Source organism: Zalophus californianus, chromosome 6 (genome assembly GCF_009762305.2).
Source record: "Zalophus californianus isolate mZalCal1 chromosome 6, mZalCal1.pri.v2, whole genome shotgun sequence".
NCBI classification, from domain to species: Eukaryota; Metazoa; Chordata; class Mammalia; order Carnivora; family Otariidae; genus Zalophus; species Zalophus californianus.
In genome coordinates this window covers 111,572,846-111,598,322 of record NC_045600.1, presented here as the reverse complement: position 1 = coordinate 111,598,322, position 25,477 = coordinate 111,572,846, and the positions used below count along the sequence as shown (strand labels likewise).

At 43.8% G+C, this 25,477-nt stretch overlaps 1 protein-coding gene and 1 pseudogene across 11 annotated transcripts in view; one reads left to right on the top strand and one right to left on the bottom strand.

The window, feature by feature from the left end:
- Positions 1 to 20,594, top strand: part of PARP6 (poly(ADP-ribose) polymerase family member 6) — a 29,531-nt gene extending 8,937 nt beyond the window's left edge. For 3 of the 10 annotated variants that reach the window (XM_027571331.1, XM_027571332.1, XM_027571334.1), the window contains 16 exons: positions 1,070 to 1,219; positions 2,434 to 2,644; positions 3,133 to 3,186; positions 5,464 to 5,559; positions 6,167 to 6,259; positions 6,882 to 7,007; positions 8,475 to 8,540; positions 9,444 to 9,511; positions 10,799 to 10,847; positions 11,094 to 11,206; positions 11,964 to 12,036; positions 12,753 to 12,822; positions 19,085 to 19,164; positions 19,564 to 19,627; positions 19,775 to 19,859; positions 20,200 to 20,594. In XM_027571331.1, coding sequence (XP_027427132.1) covers positions 1,070 to 1,219; positions 2,434 to 2,644; positions 3,133 to 3,186; positions 5,464 to 5,559; positions 6,167 to 6,259; positions 6,882 to 7,007; positions 8,475 to 8,540; positions 9,444 to 9,511; positions 10,799 to 10,847; positions 11,094 to 11,206; positions 11,964 to 12,036; positions 12,753 to 12,822; positions 19,085 to 19,164; positions 19,564 to 19,627; positions 19,775 to 19,859; positions 20,200 to 20,302 — 1,501 coding nt within the window. In that variant the 3' untranslated portion in view covers positions 20,303 to 20,594. The remainder of the gene's footprint in view (positions 1 to 1,069; positions 1,220 to 2,433; positions 2,645 to 3,132; positions 3,187 to 5,463; positions 5,560 to 6,166; positions 6,260 to 6,881; positions 7,008 to 8,474; positions 8,541 to 9,443; positions 9,512 to 10,798; positions 10,848 to 11,093; positions 11,207 to 11,963; positions 12,037 to 12,752; positions 12,823 to 19,084; positions 19,165 to 19,563; positions 19,628 to 19,774; positions 19,860 to 20,199) is intronic. The other 7 variants (XM_027571337.1, XM_027571336.1, XM_027571335.1 and 4 more) reach the window with 7 other exon arrangements.
- On the bottom strand, positions 13,764 to 15,239 carry LOC113909785 (annotated as a pseudogene). Its single transcript, XR_003515813.1, has one exon. The product of XR_003515813.1 is annotated as a transcription factor BTF3 homolog 4-like (transcript).
- Positions 20,595 to 25,477: the final 4,883 nt, after the last annotated feature.

Genomic DNA, 25,477 nt, shown 5'->3' with positions numbered 1-25,477 from the left:
GGGCAAAATGCCAGAAAGGATAAAGGTTAAGAAAGAGGAGATAAGTAAGTTTTTGTTGGATTTAGCATCAAGGTAAGAGCAATCATAGTGGAGTGGTGAAGGGAGAAACTGGACTGCGGTGAGTGGTTAGCAATGAAGTAGAAACAGTAAGTGTGGACCGAGATATTTGGATGCGGATAGGAGGGGAAGAAGGAGGTGTAACTAGACTGAGGTGCAGAAACTGAAACTTTTTGTAGACTTTGGGAAAGGAACTGACAGGAAAGGGGGATGATTGATGGATCAAGGTCCCTAAAGAGGCAAGGGCTGAGATCTAGAGAACAAATAGAGGAATTAAGAGAAGGGTCACCTTGTCTCCAGAGAATGGAGGAATCAAGGTAGAGTGGAAATGGAAATAGATTTTGTAGTAGGGTTGGAAAATTAAAGGAGCTGGTAACTGATGGCTTCAATTTTCCCTGTTAAGAAGGAAGAGGTTATCAGCTGTAGGTGAAGTTAAAAGCTTAGAGAAGGCGGTAAGGATTTAGAATAATAGCTTAGAGTAATGCCAGAGAGGACTGATCAAAGACCAGTGAAAGAATTGACAGGACTAGCTGGGGGCCCAGCTCAAGTTGGAAGCCATAAGTTTGGGGATATAATTTTTTGCCTAGCTGTGTCACTACCCCTCATGGCCCTACTCCTTCACAATTTACAAAGTAGAGGATGCTACTCAATTCCATCCCACTACTTCTGTTCCACTGTCAGTATAGTCATTCTTGGCAGTATATTCCCAGGTTTGTGGCCATTGAAGGCTCACCTTTGAGATCTTCCATTAAAGGCAAATCATCTCAGAATTGTTCTGGTCCATTAGACCAGGTAATGGGAGTGGATATTTAACCCCTAAGGTAAAGAGGTACTTTAGGACAGTACATTTCCATGTGCTAAGGTCATGATTGGGGGTCTTCAGACACACTTCACCACAAGTAGCTTTACAGCCCCTGGGTCTGAATTTTAGGTTAATTGCTTTTCATAGTTCTATTCCTTGACCTATTCCCCTGCCTGAGTTTTTGTAAGCCTATTCTCTTTGATTCCTTAGGATCCTGGGTATGTTCACTTCGCAACAATGGAAACATCTCAGCAACGATTTCTTGAAGACCCAGCAGGAAAAGAGGCACAGTTGGTTCAAGGCAAGTGGTACCATCAAGAAGTTCCGAGCTGGCCTCAGCATCTTCTCGCCCATCCCCAAGTAAGTGCTCCCCTAGGAGCAGATCATCTCTAATGACCATGGTGTTGTCTGAGCTTCCACCCCACTTTCTTGATTACCTAAAGTTATCTATTTTGCCCTCTCCCAAGGTCCTCTAAATTCTGCACCTTTAACTGTTAACACCAGCCACACGGTCCTGTCCCCTTGGTGTCTTTATCCCTGTAATTCTGACACCAGTATTCATACCTTGTCCTTTATGTAAAACACAATACCTAGCTCATGGTATGTATTTGAAGAATTGTATGCTAATTTTTTCCATCTTTTCTTTCTTTGAACCTCATCCATTACTCCCTCTCCTAAGAAGGCAGAATCTGAGAATAGTCATTAACTCCTTGTTCTCATGAGAGGGTGCACTGATTTATTATCTAGGTTTTAGAAATAAATATTGTCTCGTTCTCTGTCCCCAGGCCTTACATTTTGTCCCCCTGGGGCCTCTGACTTGCCCAAAGGCTAATATAAACCCAGATTTGTAGCTTCCCAGGCACTATTATCGACAGACATTAGGCTCTTTCATTCCATACCTGGCCTAGATGCCATAGAGATTGACTGAGGCTTTGCAACTACTTCTTGCTTAGTACAGTATTTAGCACTTAATCATATGTATATAAATACCACACACACACACTCTCTCTCTCTCTGTCTCTGTCTCTCTCTCTCTCTCTAAATGAAACAGGCATCCTGTCCAAGGGATCATTCCATACCTGGCCTAGATGCCATAGAGATTGACTGAGGCTTTGCCTCTGCCTGTTCTCCGTGTTCCAATCTGAAGAACACACAAATAATGACATAAGAATCAATTCAGGTTTGTGATACACTGTTTTAAAAGTGTTTAAAATCCAATGGAACTTTCCTCAGGTAGGAGTTCTTTGGCTTAAGTCACTTCACCCATCCTGGCCTAGGACCCACTTATCTCCAGTGTTTGTTTGTTTTTTTAAATTAAAGGTTTTTATTTATTTATTTGACAGAGAGAGACACAGCGAGAGAGGGAACACAAGCAGGGGGAGTGGGAGAGGGAGAAGCAGGCTTCCCGCGGAGCCGGGAGCCCGATGTGGGGCTCGATCCCAGGACCCTGGGATCATGACCTGAGACGAAGGCAGGCGCTTAACGACTGAGCCACCCAGGCGCTCCTCTCCAGTGTTCTTCTAGGGCTCATTCTGAATTCCCAGTTTCATCACTTCTCTTTGCTCTCTCTCCAGATCTCCCAGTTTCCCTATCATACAGGACTCCATGCTGAAAGGCAAACTGGGTGTACCAGAGCTTCGAGTTGGGCGCCTCATGAACCGTTCCATCTCCTGCACCATGAAGAACCCCAAAGTGGAGGTGTTTGGCTATCCTCCCAGCCCCCAGGCAGGTCTCCTGTGCCCCCAGCACGTGGGCCTCCCTCCCCCAGCACGGACCTCTCCTTTGGTACATGGGCTGGGGAGGGTTTGACTTGGGTGTCAGGAGGGTGGGAATGGAAATGTGGGAGTATAGCTTCTCAAAATGAGGTGGGAGTATGGCTCTTCAGGCATCCTAAATCAAACTTGGACATGTACCATGAATGGGTAGAATGGAGCACATTTTTTAATAGCTGAAAACATAACTGTCTGTCAAGCTTCTCTGATAGTAGGCCATGAAGCAGGGAGTCTGAGCTTGGGCATCCCAAGATGTCACGTATGATTTTATGTGGTTAGGACTTGGTCATCAGCTGCTGTATTAACCTATTCACCTACCTTGAAGAAGGTAGGAACCTTTGGCAAAAATGTCTAAAGGTCTTCTCTCCAGCTTTGGGATTATTTAGGCTAATTGGAGGTAAGGCATAGCTATTTCAGGAGAATCCTAGGTGATGAGTGTGAGGTCTCTCTGGCACCAGTTTCATAGGAGGCTCATGATGTCTGTCTTTCTACTCTCTTCAGGTCAGTGGTCACTGCAAGAACATCCCCACTCTGGAATATGGATTCCTTGTCCAGGTAATTGAGTTCAAAGCTTCATTCCTAAGCCTTTCCCCTGTTATTTGACTCATCTGATCCCCTAACATCTCCCAGCTCCTCAGTCAGTTAACAGATATTTCCTGAGTTGCTCTGCTCTTAGAACTGTACTAAGCATTGTGTGGATAGGAGAAAAGAAGGCATAGTTCCCATCCTCAAGAAGCTTATGGCATTATTGGGAAGATGCTAACAGATCATGTCTGATCAAGTGCCAAATGATGCATGACAAATTTTAAGTGCAATGGTGTCAAGATATGAGAGGGATTGACACTGATTTCCTTATGATCCCCAACATCCTCACTCGAGTGGTCTTAAGTTTTCCCTATACCGCTTTCATTGCCCAGCTTCTACTGGGGTTTTTTTTTTTTTTTATATCTCTTTATTACCTGGACATGCTTTCTTTGATTTTTGCGTCTCTATTATCTTTGTTCACATCATTCCCTCCACTGGCCTTCCTCCCCATATCTGCCTTTTGCAGTCAAGGCTCAATGCTACCTGTGCCATAAAATCATAATTGGTGGGAGTGATCTCTTCTCTCATTGAACTCTTAAGATGCTTTTTGTTTTGTATGGCACCTGTGTGTCACATACCATATGCTTTGAGTTGTAATTAATTTGTATACATGCCACATCTCCCTTGTTGGTGTTGAGGGTCTGAGAAGACAGTCTTTTATGTTATTGCATAATCAAGGAGACCATTCACCAAACTGGGTACGTAGTGGGCATTCAGTACATCTGAGTGAATAAAAGCCCTTGCATGTCCCTTTACCAGCCCAAAAGTATGTGAAATGCGAAGAACTTGATTCATACAAAACCTGCTACCTGATAGAAAGAGTCATGGTAAGACAGAGTATGGTTTGGGGTGCCTGAGTGGCTCAGTCGTTGGGCATCTGCCTTCGGCTCAGGTCATGATCCCAGGGTCCTGGGATCGAGCCCTGCGTCAGGCTCCCTGCTCTGCGGGAAGCCTGCTTCTCCCTCCCCCACTCCCCCTGCTTGTGTTCCCTCTCTCGCTGTGTCTCTGTCAAAATAAATAAATAAAATCTTAAAAAAAAAAGTGGTTTTATTTGGTTATTGTTGCTGTTTTTTAGGTTTTGTTTTTCTTTTTAAGTAAGCTCTACACCCAGTGTGGGGCTTGAGCTCATGACTCCGAGATTGAAAGTTGTGTGGTCCACTGACTGAGCCAGCCAGGTGCCCCTAGACAGGGCATTTTAAAAAATTCTTTAGTAATGAGCACTGGCTGTTATATGCAACTGATAAATCACTAAATTCTACCCTTGAAACTAATAAAACACTATATATTAACTTAAATTGTTTTTAGGGTATTGCCAAATGGCTCTGGATTTGTGCTCTCTTCCCAACAGAATTGTATCTATGCTTTTGACCAGTGAACGGGCCTCCCTACCATATAATCATGGACTGAATATTCACCTATCTCAGAGGGACAATCTGTAATTACCACAACTAAGGTTAATAGTTTGGGTAGTACCTGTTAATGTTTATAAATACTACCATGAAGGGGCACCTGGGAGGCTCAGTCGTTAAGCCTCTGCCTTTGGCTCATGTCATGATCCCAGGGTTCTGGGATCGAGCCCTGCATCGGGCTCCCTGCTCCACGGAAAGCCTGCTTCTCCCTCTCCCACTCCCCCTGCTTGTGTTCCCTCTTTCGCTGTCTCTGTCAAATAAATAAAATCTTTAAAAAAAAATACTTTAATGAAATTATCTCATTAATCTCCATTCCTCTGTGGGGTTAATAATACCCACTTTATAAATGAAGACACCAAGGCTCAGGTTAACTGATTTGCCCAAAGTTATATATATATATATTTTTTTAAAGATTTTATTTATTTATTTGACAGAGAGCACAAGTAGGCGGAGTGGCAGGCCGATGGAGAGGGAGAAACAGGCTCTCCGCTGAGCAGGGAGCTGGATGCGGGGCTCTGTTCCAAGACCCCAGGATCATGACCTGAGCTGAAGGCAGTCGCCCAACGGACTGAGCCACCCAGGCGCCCCCAAAGTTATTTATGTTATTAAGTGGTAGAGGGGGGTAGGATTTTAACTCAGGTCTTCTGCCATGGCTGTTCCTATGTTTATAGTTGTAGCTCTAGAGTTGGGCCATCAGTTTAAGTGCAGGGCCCAAGAATAGATTCTGCCGTAGGCACAGGGCTGGGAGTAGGGAGAGTAGCTGGAAAGAAGCTTAAATAATTTCCCTTATCTGTGCCTGTACTTCCAAAGGACTTGATATAATCTCTTCTCTCCCCAGATCATGAAGTATGCAGAACAGAGGATTCCAACGTTGAATGAGTACTGTGTGGTGTGTGATGAGCAGCATGTCTTCCAGAATGGGTCCATGCTCAAGGTATATGCCCTAACTTATGACCCTCTTCCCTTGGACCCTTAGCCAAGGCTCCTTCACTCCTCATCTTGCCTTTCTTCCTTTCTTCCTAGGTCTATGGTAAAGGTAGAATTCTGTCCATACTCCCTGACTCTAGAAATAATTGTTTTTCTCAGAAAACAAATCTCAGCAGTCCTGTTTGGAAAGATGAGGCTATATGAACATTTTTGAAGATACAACCCCCACCCAACATTTAAAAATAGGGATCAGGTATTGATCAAGATGATTGCATATGATGCTGTTCTTAAGGACTCCCAAGCGTAGGTAGGTGGACAGACACTGCACTATAAGTATGGAGAGGAGACACGAGCAGTGTTGTGGAAACTCACAAGAGAGAACATCTAACTACCTAGGGAAGTCATGGGAGGCTTCATAGAGGAGATAGCATTAACTCTCAAACTTATACATAAGGCGTTTTAATTAGGACTAATTTATAGTTTTCTTATGACGTAGAGGGCCCCAAATTCCTACCTCATTCTAGAGTTGTCTGAGGTCAGATTTGTCCTTCTCTCTATAACACCTTCTTACTGCACACCCTGTGCCACTATGTCTGTTTAATATGTCCATCCAGCCAGCCGTCTGTACTCGTGAGCTGTGTGTTTTCTCCTTCTACACGCTGGGAGTCATGTCCGGAGCTGCAGAGGAGGTCGCCACTGGAGCAGAGGTATGGGAGAGAGAAAAGCTGCTGGGGAACTGGTATCAAGAAAGGCCAGGCAACCTAGCAATTCCACTCCTTGCAATTTAACCTCCAGAAATGCTTACATGTGTAAGGATGTTCACGATACTCTTGTTTGCAGTAGTGGAAAAAAAAAAACATGGATACAGTTCCATCTCTGGGGTTCTGTTAAAGATACCATGGCATGTCCTTACAGTGGAAATACTCTACAGCTATTACTTATGGGTAGAACATTATATATAAAGAAGATAATGCAACAGTAAGTGTAGTGTAGTTTTCTTTTTCAGTTACCTATTTAATAAAATAACTAGTTCCATAGGAAGAATAATCTGAAAGGAGAGACATCAGACTTAACAGTAGTACCTGTGATATGTGAGATTTGTTTGGGGGTGGGGGATGATTTTTATCTTTTCTTTAGTCACTTTTTAATTCACTGTTACTTGAATTTTTATAAACAGTCTGTATTTTCTAATGAAACCATAAGCATATTTGCTTTTAAAGAAGAACAGCAGAGAGAAGTGCTGAGAGCCTCCAAAATGCTGGATACTGTGTGACTCCCAGCTCTGGGAGATCCTTTAGCTTCTGCCCTCTTTCTCTCTTTTCTCCTAAGGTGGTGGATCTGTTGGTGGCCATGTGTAGGGCAGCTTTGGAGTCCCCTAGAAAGAGCATCATCTTTGAGCCTTATCCGTCTGTGGTGGACCCCACTGATCCCAAGACTCTGGCCTTTAACCCCAAGGTATCGTTGCTTGGGAAGAAAGGGCTAAGGAATAGAAATGATAAGAGATAGTGGGAGTCTGTGGGCTGTCCTTCTGGTGTATATAACAGCTTGGAATGCGGGACAGAAGGAATGGAACACTTGGTTCTTGGGAACTCTTAAACCCCAAGCTTTAGCTGTTTTAACTAACTGAGTTTGTTAGAAGGAGGAGAGAAGAATTAACATTATTGGGTTTTACTAGTGAAGAATATTGACTTTGGAACCAGACAGACCTGGATTCCATTTGAGGTTGGTTCTACTGTTCCCTGGCTGAATGATGTAAGAAAAGTCGCTTAACCTTTCTGAACCTTGATTTGCTTATCTGTAAAAAGGGGATAATACCTACTTTGCAGATTGTTATAAAAATGAGAGATAATATATGTAAAGTACTGTATTAGGGTTCTCTGGAGAAACAGAACCAATAGGAGATATATATAGAAAAAGATTTATTAGAAGGAAGTGGCTCATGCAGTTATGAAGGCTGAGAAGTCCCAGGATCTGCAGTTGGCAAGCTGGAGACCCAGGAGAGCCAGTGGTGTAAATTCCAATTCAAAAGCTGGCAGTCTTGAGATCCAAAAAGAGCAGATTTTTCAATTCCAGTCCAAAGGTAGGAAAAGACCAGTGAGTGTCCTAGCTTCAGCAGTCAGGCAGGGAGCGTTCCCTCTTCCTTGGCCTTTTTGTTCTCCTCAGACCTTCAACTGATTGTGTGAGGCCTGTCCAAATGAGGGCAGGCAATCTGCTGTACTCAGTCGGCTGATTCAGAGGTTAATCTCATCTAGAAACACCCTCACAGACACATCAAGAGTAATGCATGACAAAATGGGCACTCCATGACCCAGTCAGATCAACTTGATTAACCACTGACAAAATTAACCATCACAAGGGGCACCTCGGTGGCTCAGTTATTAAGTGTCTGCCTTCGGCTCAGGTCATGATCCCAGGGTCCTGGGATCAAGCCCCACACTGGGCTCCCTGCTCCGCGGGAAGCCTGCTTCTCCCTCTCCCACTCCCCCTGCTTGTGTTCCCTCTCTCGCTATATCTCTCTGTCAAATAAATAAAATCTTAAAAAAAAAAATTAACCATCACAAGTACCTAGCAGAGTGCCTCACTATTACCCTTTTTGCTATGTATCACACACTATATAGGTACTTTACATATGTTATTTAGTCCTCAGAACATCTCTGAGTGTAGTGGGAATTTTTATCTTCATTAACATACAGGAATACTGAGGTTCTAAGAGGTTAAGTAACTTCCCCTATTACTTCCAGCTGGTAAAAGAGAACTAGCATGTGATTCCAGAACTGTCTGACATTCAATCTGTGTTCTTTCTATGACATGCTATTTCCCTGGGGCCTAGACTTCTTTTGTACATCTGGCCCTCCCTTTTCATTACATCCTACTCTCTACTTTTCTTCATCTGGGTCTTCTCTTCCTATTGATTCCCCACAGAAGAAGAATTATGAGCGACTTCAGAAAGCTCTGGATAGTGTGATGTCCATCCGGGAAATGACCCAGGTATTCTGCCTTCTGCCTGTCCTGCTTAAGTGCCCTGTTGTGCTTGGAATCCATGGGAATGGAGTGAAGATTTAGAAATGCTACTCAGATTCCTCACTGTATTTTCTTTAGTCTTCCCTCTTCAGCCTTCCCAATCCTTGTTCTCTGTTATTCCTCTTTCTCACTCCCGATGTCTCTCTCAACCTTTACCTTTGCTGCCAATTCCTTCACAAGTTGTTCACATTTAATGTTTTCCCCATAATTCTTAGGGAATTAGAGAAGTGAGGGAAAGACTTTTGCCCAGGGTTGGGAGGGTGAGGAGGGGGCTTGGACGTAAGGAACTAGCCCCAGGGGCCTACATCTTCTGTCCTTCTAGGGGTGGGGCAGCAACATGGAGCAGTGACCATCCTTTGACTCAAGGCTGCCCCTCACCAGACTTCCCCACCCCTCGTCTGCAATCTCTGCATGAATAGACATTCATTTGTACTCACATTTACAGGTGGGCCTCTTCTCAGCAAATCCTATATATCACAGTTCAGATTAACACATAAGATATACCTAGGAGGGATGATTTGTCAGAAGGACTCTGCTTTATGTAAAGTTTTACCACAGGATTCCTTAGCCTGATCTTCCTGGGACATTGATTTTATTTATTTTTTATTTAAAGTCAACTTTTTAGGGTTGTAGGAATTGCATAAAATGAGGGAGACCCACCTGCATGTTGTTTTGTAAGCATTTTCAGTCATTTTCATATTTATTTATGAGTCTTACCAATCTGACTGGGCTCCTTGAGGGTGGGAACCCCATCTCTGCTTGCCTTTGTGTGGCCTTCGGTGCCTATCTTGCCCTAGGCCCTGACAGTCTGTTTTAAGTGGGAGGGCCCCACCTCTCCTGGGAGATAACTTTATGGCCTCTGTCTTACAGGGCTCATATCTAGAAATCAAGAAGCAGATGGACAAGCTGGATCCCTTGGCCCATCCTCTCTTGCAGTGGTAAGTAGTATGGATAGAATGGTTCATCCTTCGGGGATTGGAAGGGAGGGAGGTGTGGGGGTGTATGATATTAGACATGGAACCTACACCTTCTTTTAGAGGCAGTTTTAGCATCCTCCCTGAGGTTATAGATGTTCTGGCTGCTTTTTCTTGGGGTTTTATTGATATACTTGCCCTGAAAAGAACTCAGAGCCTATTAAGAACTCACAAATTCTGACACCATGTTTCGGGTTCTCTTTAGGTGTTGTTTCCCCAATATGTTTTTAAGTATCCTCTGCATTTAAGCATTAGTACTGTTACAGCTCAGTTTTCTGTGCATCCAGAGAGGTCTGTCTCCCTCTTCTACTCTTTTTCCCTGTCTCAAGGCCTTCCCTGTTGATGTACACTATCCAGAGCCTTGAGGCACTATTATTATTCCTTTCTAACAAAGGTCCTGAACATTTCTACTGCCCTCCACCTCCTGCCCTTCTTCCCTGATCTTGATTTTTGTTGTTTTCCTGACATAGCTTTCCCCTCCTAGTCAGCTTTTGACATCAGTACTTTCTCAATGCAACATGCTCCCACATAGCATGAGGAGTGATCAGGCATAGACTATCCAGGATGGCATCACAAGTAAATGGGTGAAGCCCAAAGAACCAAACTGTATCCGCTACATGAGATAACATTGCCTTGCTGAGCTCTCACTGTTTTATGCCTTTGTTCTCTCCTGCGCTCTGAGTTCAGCCTACACACAGCCCAATCTGTCCTTGAATCCTCAGGAAGATTGTTGTAGTTTCTTCTCTTTCTTTCTCCAGCCCAAACAGTAACTTTCTTTCCATTCCTCCCCATCCTCGAGAGCCCTGAAGGCTTCCTCTTAGCTCAGATGGGATGGCTCTTGAGCCCCAGTTGTGTGTCTCTAAATCCCAAGTACAAGTTGTCACCCTGCTAATAGAGATCCCTGCTTTCTGATTTTTTTTTTTTTGTAGCTGATCTTATGTACTCTTCCTTTTGTATTATTCTTTTCTCTTCCTAGATGTAGCAGTCTCCCTTTCATCCCTGTCTTTCTTTCATCCATCGTTTACCCAGTAACTAGCTGGTCTCTGGTCAGTAGCTTCCCTTTTACATTTTTCTACACGAGCATTACAACCCCAGGAATACCCAGATAGTGACCTGAACATTTCACACAAAGCAGACAGCCCTGGAATCCTTGCTTGTTCTCCCAGGGGTTCAGCAAGGCTGCTGCTTTGTTCTGGATGGTCTGGCCACACATTCATTCTTTCCATTCCTTTTTTTTCTGTTTTATGCTAGGATCATCTCTAGCAACAGGTCACACATTGTCAAACTACCTCTCAGCAGGGTAAGTGACTATTCTTCTAAACTCTTTAAATTTCTGGTGAGGGGCAGGGAGGGGCTCCAAACCAGCTAACCACATTGGTCCTAGATTTGTTTCATTGGCTCTGTCCATCAACAGTAGTCTTTGGACCTAAGCATAATCTCTTTATTTGGGGTCAGTGCAAGCCTGATTTGCTCCCTCTCCCCAACCCTTCCCTCCCTGATCTCCATTTCTGCTCTATTTTCCTGACCCGACCCCCACCCTGGGCAGCAGCTGAAGTTCATGCACACCTCACACCAGTTCCTCCTGCTGAGCAGCCCTCCTGCCAAGGAGGCTCGGTTCCGGACCGCCAAGAAGCTCTATGGCAGCACCTTTGCCTTCCAGTGAGGAGGGTGGGGACTGGGGGTGGGGGTGGGGAGGACAACAAATAATTTAGGGGGATGGGAGGGCAACTTCACTTGAGGTATATGAGTGTGTGTTACCTATGTCCATCAACTGATCAGTCAAATATTTATTATTATTGTGGTAGGTGCTATAGAAGGTAGAAAGATACATACGATATGGTCTTTACTCTCAAGCTACTTATGTTATAGTTGAAGGAAAATGACATTTACATATAAAAAGATGTGGTTGAAGGAATAGATCGGAGGAGATAGATCTGAAAGCTACTTGGAAGGAAATCAGTGATTTATGCTGAATCGTGGGAGGGGAGAGAAAGTGAGAGAGAGATTAAGAAGGGCATGGTGGTGCCCTTTTCTTAAGATAGATGTCAAGTCAGGACTGGCAGCCATATTTGGGATCAGTGATAAGTTTGTTGAGTGTGAGATGCATCTACGTAACTTGAAATATCAGGAAAATAGATATATATACAAATAAAATGCTGAACCAGCATTTGGGGATTTAGGATGGGACTATATGAAGCACAGAGAAGAGGATGGGACTGGAAATTAAGATGGAGGGTTAGCCACACACACATATCTTGCATGCCTGTGACTGTATCCATGTGCATGTCCATCACTAGGTGTATCTGTGTCTATCATCATGTCCCGTGTGGGTGAGGATGGGTGGGAGTGGCAGTCTTAGAAGTGCTTCTGGGAACCTCATACTGTGAGGACACATGTCTTCTACCCTGCCTTACAGTGGGTCCCACATTGAGAACTGGCATTCGATCCTGCGCAATGGGCTGGTCAATGCATCCTACACCAAACTGCAGGTGAGGCTGTACCCCTTTCCCTTTCTCTCCACCGCCCCCCTCCCTGCCCCACTCAGTTTTGGGGAAGGCTGCTCTAGAGTACTCAGCTGTTTTTGCCTCAGCATCCTCAAATCTAGCCTGTTGTGGGGCTTCCCTAGGAAAGAGGTTGAAATTGTATAGAATGAATGTGGCTGTTGTATCATTGACCCCAGGCTGTATTTTTTGGTGGTTTTGGGAACGGGATTATAGTAATAGGCAGGAATATGAATTGCTAACTGCAGCCACTGTGATGAATTAACCTGTAAGACAAAGCTTTTTAATTTATGTGACTGTTCATTCAGTCAATTCAGAGAATTGATACAAAAGACTTATTTCTTTGCCCTGTGAGCCTCCAAGGAATGCGTATTGTTCCTCCTCTTGGCTACCTGTTCTGTAGTTCCTTTTTTGGAATCTGCATATGTGCCAAGACCTGGGGACAGGAGTATGGATTCTGAGGGACTGACTCAGTGGCTCTGCCACTCCTCACTTTCAAAGACATCAGTATCTAGTAGGGCAAAGGGGTTAATCTGCACCCACTTTTCAGCCAATCAGCTTTTCAAGAGTAGGTTCCTAGTGTTATCTGAATGAGTGAGAAGGTAATTGGAGGGACAGAGGGCTGGATAAGCCTTGTGGCTGCCTAATATACAGCCATGGGAGGGCCCAGGCTCATATTGCTCATCCTGGTGTTTCCCTGCAAGCTGCATGGAGCAGCCTATGGCAAAGGCATCTACCTGAGCCCCATCTCCAGTATTTCCTTTGGATACTCAGGTAAGAAATACTCTGTGGCCACCTTGACTGTATTTACGTCGCATTCATTTTGTAAATACATAATCTATGCTGTCTCCTCCTCGTTCATCATGGATACTTGGTCTATGTCAGCTCTCTCTCCAGTCATAGATACATAGTCTGTCTCTCTGCCTCCTCTTATTAAAAATTTAGATTCTTGGGCGCCTGGGTGGCTCAGTTGGTTAAGCGACTGCCTTCAGCTCAGGTCATGATCTGGAGTCCCGGGATCAAGTCCCACATCGGGCTCCCTGCTCAGCGGAGAGTCTGCTTCTCCCTCTGACCCTCTCCCCTCTCATGCTCTCTCTCTATCTCATTCTCTCTCTCAAATAAAAAAATAAAAAAAAAAAAAACTTAAAAAAAAAGAAAAAAAAAGAAATTTAGATTCTTTACAAGACGAGGCCAGTTGTCTCCCTTTCTTTTAGGTAGTCCTCTTCTCCATGGGGATAGCTTTATTCATTGTAGAGGCTTGACTCTGAGATTAAGTTAGGGATTAACTGGGAGATTGAAATGAGGCTTTGTGTAGACTACATTTTTGGTGTTAGCGGTAGCCTGTCATTATTATGGATGCTGTATGTGCCCACGTGCATGTGAGTTTATATATGAATACACTTGAAGGCTTGAGTAACTTCCATTGGCTTACATGTCTGGAGACATTGTTCTCCCTGTCAACTACTTTTTTAAAATTTAAACTGTTTATAATTACATAACATTATAATAGTTACATTGGATGGAAGAGAAAGCCTTGTATTCCAAAGATAAGGCATGAATGAAGCCCATATTCTAGTCAGGAGATAAGTCCAGCTTTGTTCTGTTCAGAAAACAAATCTGACTAGAAGCTCTCTCAGTGTTCCAGGTTCATGTCTTAGTTCCTTTTCAGTCTTTTGTTCTTGTTCTGTATAGTCTCTGTATAAAGGATAACCACCATGTATTTACAAATCTGCCATATAAAAGGGACAGTATTAATTCTTTATAGGTTATTATTTAGTATTCTCCAGTAATTTAACTGTTACAAAGATAAGAAAACTTAGATCCAGAATCATAGAACTTAGAATGAGTCTCTAAATTTTAAACTACTCTAACAACAACAGAAAAAACCCAAAAAACTCACCGAGCCCAGATAGTTTTATAAGTGAGTCTGAAACCAAACTTTAACCAAACCAAACCAATTATTACAGTCTTATACAAAATTACCCAGAGAATGGAAATAGAATTATAAATCATAAAAGATCAGTAAATTTGACTTTATTAAAACTAAAAACTGGTGTTCATCAGAAGACTTCTTAAGAAAGTGAAAAGCTACAAACCAGAAGACATTTAGCAACACATTTAACACATTAGTAATAAAAATGTTTTGTTTTTTAAATGTAAAGATTTGTTTTATTTTCTACTGGGGGAAGAAGGAGGATAAATAGAACTGTTTTCCAATTTGCTCTCCACTGTATACACACATACGCACACACATACATACACATACACACACCAAAAATACCCCAACGAAAAAACAGAAAACTGAGAATCAAACACCAAAACACCCTCAAACTGCACCAATACTTCGTATTTTGACTGAAAGAATAGATCCTGGGAGGAAGTGCAAAATGCAAAATCAAATGACCGAAAAATGCTGAACAAACAGCATTATTAATATACAAAATATTTATATTACTGAACTACTAGTAACAGTTGATGTTCTCCATGTCTGTAAAACTTTGGAACCACATAGCTGATTTGTTAAATCTAGTCCATGCCAGCTTCCAAACTCCAGAAAAATTTTTAGTTAGCTTCATTCTTTGATGCCTCATCAAAATTTTCTACAAGATCTGGAACATCATCATCCTCTTCATCAATGTCTTCTGGTTTTGGTGCTTTGCTATCCAACACTTGCCGAGGGAACTGTTCAGCTAACTTCCTAAGACTTGTTAAACTGTCAGCACCAAGCTGACTTAATATTCCAGGAAGCAATTCTGTGATTGGTTTGGCTTCTGCATGACCAGTAATTGCAAAGGTGTTAGCAGAAAGGGAAGCTTGGACTTTGGGATTGTTGAAATGAATAACTGTCCCATCATCTTTAATCATGTTCACCTCTTCAATATAATCACCCAGCTATATTATTCACAGCCAGTTTTTTTAGAGAACTCTGAAGTTTTTTGTCATCAGCCGTAGCTGTTCTATGTACCACCTTCTTCTTTCTGCGAGCTGTACCCTTGCCCTCTATCTGGACCTGAGCCTGAAGTTTGGCTAACTTTTCTTGATTCATGCTGTTGGTAAATCTGAAGCAGGGAGGGTCCTCCAACAACAGCACGCGGCAAGAGCAAGATGGCTGTCCAAAAATGTATTTTAAAAATCAGAGTGCTTGGGTGGCTCAGTCAGTTAAGCATCTGCCTTCAGGTCAGATCATGACCCCAGGGTCCTGGGATCGAGCCCCACGTCGGGCTCCCTGCTCAGTGTGGAGTCTGCTTTTCTCTCTGCCCCTCCCCCTGCTTGTGCTCTCTCTCTCTCTCTCTCTCTCTCTCAAATAAATACAATCTTTTTAAAAAAAAAATAAAATAATTAAAAATCAATAAGAAAAAGACAACTCGATAGGAAAATAGGTAAATGACATGAACAGGCATTTCACTGAAGAAATGACCAAAAAATATGAAAAGCTGCTCAACTGCTATTAAGGAAATAAAATCAAGACCAAAAAGACTTACTATTTAGCACCTATGTGGATTGGCAAAAATCAAGAAACCTGGTAATACCTCTAATGGTTCTAGAAGTTGTAGATCAGCAGGATCTCTTTTATTTTTAATGGGGATATAAATTGGTATAACCACTTTGGAAAATAATTTGGTGTTAAATTTCATAGAGCTGAAAAATTTTATCCCAGCCACCCAGCATTTTCATTCCTGCTTACATACACCCAAAGGTGTACGTGAATGTTCAAAACAATACCATTTGCAATAGCAAATCTTGGAAACAACCCAAATGCTCATTATTAGATTATCAGGAGGAAGGATAAATACATTTTAGTATATTCTCAGGGTGGATTATTATTTAGCAATGAAAATGGTTGAACAGTGGCTCTCAACTGTATGGAAAAATCTTAGTAATTAATTGATTTTAAAACAGGCAAGCCCAGGGGCACCTGGGTGGCTCAGTCGGTTAAGCGTCCAACTCTTGGTTTCAGCTCAGGTCATGATCTCAGAGTTGTGAGATCAAGCCCCATGTCAGGCTCTGCACTCACCATGGAGTCTGCTTGTCCCTCTCCCTCTGCTCCTCCCCCCACCTCCATGCTTTCTCTCTCTCTCTCAAATAAATAAATAAAATCTTTAAAAAAAAAAAAAAAGCAAGCCCAGAACACCACTGAATGATGTCTTTTTTATATTGTTCAAAAGCAAACAAAATTAAACATTTAGGTGCATGTGTGTATGTGTGTATGCTAAAACTAAAGAAATTTCAGGATAGTGGTTACCTCCAAGAAGAGGCAGATAGTTAGATGTAAGTCACTAGTAATGTTGGGTCTATAGGTATAATAGATAATGAGTAAATAAATTAATGATAGTGTGTCATGAACCAAACCTGATGATGAATCCACACAGGGTAATACTGATTGAATGCGTGAATGAATCTTATTCTGTGTGCCTGCCGTGCACAGTAGGGGTTGTGTTGGGGTAGTCTTTTTGGCTTCTTTGTCCAGGTTTCTTAATTTTTATCTTTGTCCAAGCCTGAGCTTCCCTCATTAAGCTCTTATTTTCTGAGTTAGATTCTTCTGGTTCTTGGTGCCCACAGAATTCTTGCTTCCTGATTGTTCTCTCCCTGTTCTCGCCCTCTTTCCTCTCACTGGCTTCTGTTTACTACTAAGTGCCTGAGTCCCTTTAGTTGCCATATGGAGCCAGGAATCTCTGTTGACCCCTTATCTTTCTTCATTACTTTCCTGATTACATAAAAACATCATATGGCACCATGCTTTTCCCTCTTGCAAAGGTCCATTGATTATGGATACAAAATGGCATAGGATTTTACTCTTAGAGTTACATCCAGTCCTTTATTACTTTACAGTTAGGAAAGCTCATACAGAGAAGTTAAAGGACTTTCGTGGGGTCACACAACTATGAGTAGCAGAGCTAGGATTAGAGTCTAGGCCTCCTAACTTCTAGGCCAGTTTTCTTATCACTTTCTTGGATTGACCAGGTAGGCTTTACTTGAATGACTGAGTCTTTGAGGGCCCAAAGATATGTGAGGGTCTCTATCATGTGAGATGTGTACAAATGTCCAGTTCATTGTAGTTACTCTAGCATTTAGCCAACTCTGTCTTCTTACATGTTTCCATCTACCCTATTTAGCTCTGGTTTTCTCTGTTCTTCCTCAGGGTATCCTTAGTTTTGTGGCATTCGGTGCCCTCTGGGAGCCGGTATAAATAGAGAGCATCCATTTGGCCCGTGGAACCTCCATTCCAATGACTTGGCCATTGTGTGCAGGTTATAATGAGGGCCAGTGAGAAAGAAGATGGTAAACATCTGTTTGTTTAGTTCTGTTTAGAGACTTCTGATATGTGTGTACTCTGGACACAAAGCATCCAGGGATTATGTTAGCCACCATGTTCTCAGGTTCTGGTCTTGGTAAACTGACAGAAGATCATTGGGTCAATATGGACAGGGCAGTGTGCAACAGGATTGGGATGGGACAGGATTTGGATTGTATCATAAGGGCCATCTCAAAGACCAGCCATAGAAGTCAGATTGTTCTTTCTTATCCTCTGGGGTAGAACTTGAGTGGGAATTTCACTCAGAATCTTGCACTGAAATACCCAGGATGAGAAGGTCATGATGTTTGGATTCAGAGCTAAACCTAGTTAAGGCTAATGGAGAAAGTGGAAATAGAGGGGTGGTAGGTGTTCTGTAGGAGGAAGAAATTAATTTAAGTCTTGCCCTGAGTTTTGTTCAGGCCGTAAATCTGTCATGGGACTTTAGTGTCAGTGCGTGATGAATTGACAGCCTGAGCAGTGAAGAATGTCAGTCCAGTCATCTGCACTCCTGCACCATGGCTAGCACAAAACCAAGAATTGAAGCAGAGTGGGATTAGTAATAGAAAGTTGCAGGATGGAGTGGTGAGATAGGGGCCTGGTTTATGGTCTGTTGTGATAGCATCATTTCCCATCTTCATCCATCTCCCTAACAGAAGGGGACGCGCGTGCGCGCGCGCGCACGCACACACACACACACACACACACACACACGCGACTGTGATAAGGCTGGGCCTGTGAGAAAGCTTAGTACAAAGACTGAAGTCTTAGTCACAGGCCAAAAAGCAGTTGGGAGTAGGGGCACACAAGCACAGTTTTGTATCTAAATAAGAAAAATCTAGAAGGAGTCTATAAATGTTATAAATAGGGCTCTTCGCTGGGAGATAAGGATGGTGGAGGATTTATGGATTTAGGTAGGGGGGAAACTGGAGGGAATTGGCACCACTTCCTCAAAGAGTTGAGGAAGTAAGCAGGATTCTTAAGGTTGTTGCCATTGTGGTTACTTGTGGAAAATTATTCATCACTTACCTGCTGTGCTTTCTGCCTTCTCTCTTAAGTGACTCTGGTCATAGTTTTCTGTGTAACTTTGAGACTAGAGCAGATCTGACTCACTCTGCTTGCTTCCTCGTCATTCATTTTGCTCAACCTGGCATTGATCCAAGGTGTTGATACCACTTTCCTGGCCCCTCATTCCTGGCTCACTTCATGTGTTCCTCCCCTGTCTTAGAGCCTTTTAGTGATTCTCTGATGTTCTCAGAATAAACTCCAGTTGCCTTAACATGGTCTGTAAGGCCTGCCTGATCTGACCTAGCTTAAAGCTTCCACATCATCTGTTGTCACTCCCCTTCCATTGACTATGCTCCATACAAACTAAGGCACATTGCTTTCTTCCTCCAGGACTTCCATGTCCTCTTACCTCTGCCAGAACACTTTCCTCCTCTTCATTTAACTAGTTCTTTCTAGCTGTCACTGGGAAGCCTTCTTCAAACCCCTAGAGCAGGCTAGTTCCCCTCCTATAGCTCACACATTGTTCTAGATTCTCCCCATTACACCTCTTACCATACTGTGTTGTAATTACTTGTTCTTTGCTCTAGTCTCCATCAGACTAAATTGTGTCAGGGCAGATACCTTGTTTGTTTTATTCACTACATGTCTAGCTCAGTGCCTGGCACTTAGTATGCACCTTAGTAAATATTTGATTGAGGAATGGGTGCGTGAACTGGATTTGTTGTTCTGTGACAGGAATGGGAAAAGGACAGCACAGGATGCCCTCCAAGGATGAGCTGGTCCAGAGATATAACAGGATGAATACCATCCCCCAGGTATTATTGGTTGGCACTGCTCTAGTGAGGCAGAACCCTTCCCCTGGGATAAGTTTAGGCTACAGAGTTGGATGGGGAAACAGATGGTTGGGGAGGTGGGTAGTTTGCAGATCATTTGAAGGAATCAGATATGTTCTAAGATGAACACACTTTCAGAGTCATATGTGGCCTCAGTCATAGGTATGAAAGCAGAGACTGAGTTTAAATGCAGTGACGTGAAAATGTAAAGATGGAAGCTATGGACTCATCCAGACTGATTATGGGAAAGCAAATTTGGGCGAGGTGGTGTCTGGGGAGTCCCAGATATCCCTGATCCACACCCCTAGCCATCAGCAGCTAACCGTGCTGTCTAGGGAAAGCTGTAATAGTCTACCTGGCTCTGCTTTCCTTCTCTTCCAGACCCGATCCATTCAGTCGAGGTTCCTGCAGAGTCGGAATCTAAACTGTATAGCACTTTGTGAAGGTAGGTGGCTCACCCAGTCCCTGTTTTTCTGTGTCCCCAACCTTATGATCCAGCCAAGGGTGTTGTTGACACATCATGTCTTCCCTCCCCTCCCTGGACTGTGTGACTTAAGCATTATATCTATAACTTCTGGCCCCCTTTTCCCAGTGATTACATCTAAGGACCTCCAGAAGCATGGGAACATCTGGGTGTGCCCTGTGTCTGACCATGTCTGCACACGGTTCTTCTTTGTGTAAGTCTAGGAGGGTACCTTGGGGCTCACTCTGAGGAATGAGGGTGGGGGGGGATGGTGTGATTACTGGGAAAGTCTGTTTCTGTCATCCAAGACTTGTCCCTGGCTACCTGCGTGGAGCTGGCACTGGAACTTTGCCTGTGGAAGATGGGGATGGGTATAGGTCAAGGTCTGTTTAAAGGAAATGAGATAAGCTGAATCTTTTCCACCCAGAAGAATAGCAAGAAAGATTTTTAACTTCTGGGATGGGATGGCCACACCTCCAAATATAATTCCACTGGTTGACATTATTCTGGTTTTGTTCTCCCCCTTGTGCTCACACTTGCCCTATCTTTGGCAGATATGAGGATGGTCAGGTGGGCGATGCCAACATTAATACTCAGGACCCCAAGATACAGAAGGAAATCATGCGTGTGATCGGAACTCAGGTTTACACAAACTGAGGGGGCCCCAGCCCTCGTACCACCCCTGTTCCCCCAGGATCCATCTGCCCTCACACAAGGGCTCAGGAGCAGTGTGTGAGGCTGCCCTGAGGAATCAAGGGGCCATTACCAAGGGGCAGGAAAAGGATAGAAGAGGCGGCCTTCATGGTGGAGACTGACCCAGGAACCACTCCACATTTGGATGGCCCAGACTGACTCCCTACTCCTGATTTTCCCAGTTGACTTCACCCTGTTTGTAAATAAAACAATAAAATGGAAGGTGCTGTGGACTGGATATGATCACTGTGGTCTGACTAGCCTTGGCCCAGCACCTGCCCCAAGCCCCCAAATGGGGTGTTGGGTAGGGAGAGTGGCATATCCTCAGGGTTGGAACTAATTATGTTGGGTGGAGCCAAAGCTGAGTCCTCTAGCGCAGTGTCCTACAGATCTGGCAACATTTTTTTCAGTGGACTGGATAAAGAAGGGAAACTTACAGTTGTGCAGATGACACAAACTCAGAAGGATAGAGAATACCACTGATGCCTGTTCCTTTCTTTCTGCATTTAACCTAGCCACTCTCCCTTGCTCTCTCAGGGGTTGGGCCCCTCTCTCTTCCTCCCAACTATTTCTTTAGGGAAAGGGAGGTGAGGGGGGAGTAGCTGACAGGTACAGGAAGTTGGCTTGGTCTCTAATTTGACATCTAGAGAAATGCAGCCTCCCTTGATAAAACAAAATCCAGATTCTACAAGAAAAGACAGCTGTTTCTAGGAGACCTAATTGTTTCATTGAAATTCCCACTGCCAACCTACTTCTGGCCTTTCAGGCTGTGCTTCATGTGCCTATAACCCTAAGTTAGTTCTCTGACAGGTTGGACATTGCCGAATATTTTATGAAATATTAATGAGGAAAAATAGATAAAAATAAGCACAGAGGTTACAAAAAACATTAAACAAGGCTGGCTTTTCAAGTATTGGCTTCTTATTCTGTTATAGCTGCCTTTTTTTTTTTTTTAAGATTTTATTTATTTGACAGAGAGATCACAAGCAGGTGGGCCGACAGAGGGAGAGGGAGAAGCAGGCTCCTGGCCGAGCAGGGAGCCTGATGGCGGGGCTCAATCCCAGGACCCTGGGATCATGACCTGAGCCGAAGGCAGACGATTAACTGACTGAGCCACCCAGGCGCCCCTCCATTATAGCTTCTTGATTTACAGCGTCCACCCAACACCACCTATTGTCTTTCATTACCTTCACCCTACTTTGGAGATAACCTTCTCTGCCTGAGTACCTTACCTGTGTTGTAGTTCCTGACCTTACATAGAAGTACCATTCTTAAGGTCTGTCCCCCTAGGAACTTTTTCTTAAACTTCCTCACCCGTTCTTAATCAAGACTGTTACACTCTGACTCTGCAAGTCTCCTAAGGCTCTCTGTCCCATTCTGTTTTCAGGTCTAGGAGAAATACCCTTCCACTAAGTAAATGGCCCCATCAGGAAACCCACCCGGAATGAAATTCCTGTCTCCTAGGAGGAGCTCATCTGTATAGTATTAGAGATAGCTAACATTTTTTAGTTCTTACTAGGTAAGTGCTGGGCATTATACTAGTAAGAACCTTAATAATTTGCTAACAGTTTGGCTTACTGTATGCTTGGCATTGTTGTAAGCCCTCTACGTGTATGGACTAATACAATTTGCACAAGCCTATGAAGTAGGGGCTGGCATTCCCATTTTGTAGGTGAGAAAATGGAGGCACAGAGGATAAGTGATTTACTCATTCCACAGCTAGTGACCAACAGGTGACCTGACTCCAGAACTGTTCCTCTGTTTCTAGGCTAGATAGCCTTTCATACTTTACAAGTCATTTTTTCATTTAGTCCTGATAACAAAGATGGAAGATAGGTTTTCTTTAGAGATCTTAAATAACATGTCTGAGGGCGCCTGGGTGGCTCAGTTGGTTAAGCGACTGCCTTCAGCTCAGGTCATGATCCTGGAGTCCCGGGATGGAGTCCCGCATCAGACTCCCTGCTCAGCGGGGAGTCTGCTTCTCCCTCTGACCTTACCCCCTCTCATGTACTCTCTCTCTCTCATTCTCTCTCTCAAATAAATAAATAAAAAATCTTAAAAAAAAATAAATAAATAACATGTCTGAGGTCACACAGCTGGTTAGTGGCAGTGCTGGGTTTTTAACCAGAACTGCTCAACTCCAGAACCTGAGCTCTTAACCATTGTGTTAACTCCTCAGAGGTTCTCGGACTGCACACACAGGTGTTCCAGCAACTCAGCCTAGGTTCTTGGCCACTCCAGTGATAGAAAAACATTTTTGCTCAGTTTTCAGAAATTGTTAATGGATGTTTCTCAGTTGTAAGCATTTCTTATAATTTATCAGGGGCATCTGCTATAGAAAGTACTAGCAATAGCTAGAATGAGAAGTAAAGCACGGGTAGTATATGGCCAGGAAAAAACTCAAACACTTGAGCTGGTCTCATGGGTGTCACTTTTTTTTTTTTTTACAGCATATACATAATGTCTTTTTTATGCCAATAAAATTGTAATGGCCCACCATTTTATAGTGTTCCACATTAAAGCAACAGGACTCTGAATCTAAGCAGTTTGAAAGCCATACATAATCATATCTGAAAAGTTTTAAAACCTATTTGATCTAAAACAAATCTAATTAAAACCTCTGGCACTTCTCTAACAACAATGCCTTCATTGCAGGGAACTTGCAGGGTTGGGCCCTGATTTTCTGGGGAGGAATGCTCCCACAGCCTGGAGGAGGAGTGGAGGGAGGATCGCCTCTTTCTCTGACCCAGGCCTGCCTACCAGGGAGGTGGGGAGGTGGGGCCTGTGAAAGCCAGGTCTGAACCAGAGCTCATCCTTCACAGAGGCCAAGGCTAGTACAAATACCGCACACACAGGTTGACAGTGGCCTCCTATCTTTCACATAGTCCTGGGCCCAAGTAGCCTTAGTTCATTTAGACCTCGACATGCTGAGTTAGGGCTAGGGCCAGGGAAAGAACTATCTTCCTCAGTTAGTTCCAGGTGGAGAGTAGATGGCTATGATTTCTGGATTGAGAACTCTGAAAAACCCCTGGAGTTTAACTTTCCTCTTCCTTCTCATGGTAGTTTTCCATACAGGCAGGGTGTGGTCCTGACTCAGTTTGTGGTGAGGATGTGGCCATCCATAGGGGAGGAGCCTTCTGCTTGGTTCTGCCTTTCATTCTGGCCAGTGGGGAGAGGGAGGAAAGAGTGTGGTGCTGAGTCATAACTGGGTTACTTAACAGCTTCTCATAGGATGGATTCTGACATGGAGGTTTGGGAGATGTCTCAGCTTCTGGGACCAATTTGAGAGTGGTGGGGAGGAAGCCTCATGGTCACACAATCCCCTCAGAGCGCCCGCCCCTCCCCAGAAAGGTGGGAATAAAAGTCGGCTCCAGTTCATTTGAAGAGGCATCATTCTCTCTCGAATATAGGACTTTCCACAGAGATTTCAGAACCACTCCCCCCCATACCTCTCCCAGTGGGGCCAATGATGCCATCCTTTAAGTTGAAGCATTACCTACAAAAATATTTTATCTAGGAGAGAGACCAAAGTCTCCTTAGTTCTAGCTGTCCTTTCTAGACTAAGTGGGTCAGGTTAGTGGTAGCCAGTGAGCGTGGACATGAAGACTGGAGGTATGGTGCCAAGGAAAAAATTTGAATTGCAGCAGGAGGAATTTCTGGGGAAGGGGTCACTTAATCCATTGTTCACGGCTACTTTTCTTGGTCTTCCAAATCTCCGGTTACTTTTGGGGGGATAGGGTCTGCTTACAGTCCCACTAACATTTTAGCAAGCCTAGTTATGGTTACACTTGTAGGGAAAAAAGAGAGGGCACAGGGCCTCCGTGGGACTGGCTCAGTGGATAGGATTAAAGTACTTTAGGGAGACTTTGTCCTGTGAGCCCTAACAGTTATGGGCTAGAGACTTGCAATGGGTCACGTAGGCTGACAGGGTCACCTTGATGAGGCAGTACTTCTACTGGAATGAACAAGGACTCCTCAAGCTTCCCTCCTGCTTCTAAGTGCTGATGGGGCATTTCCTCAGGAGAGGGGACGTAGATACAAAGTTGCATTCAGAAAACATTCTTTATCTTTCCTCTCCCCTGGAATGGCCTTCCCATACTCATCTCTATGCTAACCAACCCTCCATGCCTCTTCCTACTTCATGTAGGAAGTTCCCAGACAACTTGTTCTCTCATTATCCCTAATTTGAAAAGTCCAACTTTCTCTTCCAGGAGTTTTCTGTGGGGGAACTCTGGAATTAAGATCTTGTGCGACCCTGGTGAGCCTGAAGAGCTCTTGGGAGTCTGAAGGAAGGCATAGAATAAATTACGTCTACTTGTCTGGCTCTGGAAAGGGCATATCAAGTCCAAAGTGATAAGCACTTCTGCTTTAAATTGGACATTCAGGGCCAATGGACTGCCCTGGAAATCTGTATTGGCCTGAAAGAGAAATAACTGGTGTTTCAGACAGGCCCAGAGTTCATGTAATGGTAAAGCCTGTAAACCTCACCCTCTTCACCAGGGCCAAAGCTTGTCTTTGGACCCCAGGGGTTTGGGTCCAGTACCATTTGCTGACACACTTACCCCATCAAGGGACTCCAAATGACCTTCGAGAATTAGACCATTTGATTCTGTGGTTCTGTGGCCATGAATCCAAACAGGTAACACAGCAATCTATACCCTCACTCTTACCCAGTCTAGTGAATCTAGCAGCTCCCCCTCCCATCCAGGGGAGGAGAGCATAGTGCAAGGACTGGCTCTAGGGGAGGAGCTTCGGGGGGGGAGTCTGTATTCTGCCTCACTTTCCCCCCCAGGTTCATGTAGCCTTGAGGTTACTTGTTGCTGGGTCAAAGGAGTGGAGATTCAAGATGACCAAGTGAAGGCAAACAGTTACTTGAATTCAGAAGGATGTTCTGGCACTAGTCAAGAGGACCAGCCTCCACAAGGTCAATTCCCAAAAAAGGGGAAGCCTGCTGGGCACCGTGCAGTACTCATTCACATACATCATCTGATCAAACCCCATCCTATGAAGCAGGAATCGTCTTCAATTTACTTTTAAGGAACTGGTCATAGAGCTAGTGAGTAGGATATGGTCATAGAACTAGTGAGTAGAATTGGAACTAAGATGGAATCCAAAGTTTCTTGTATATTATGCTGCTTT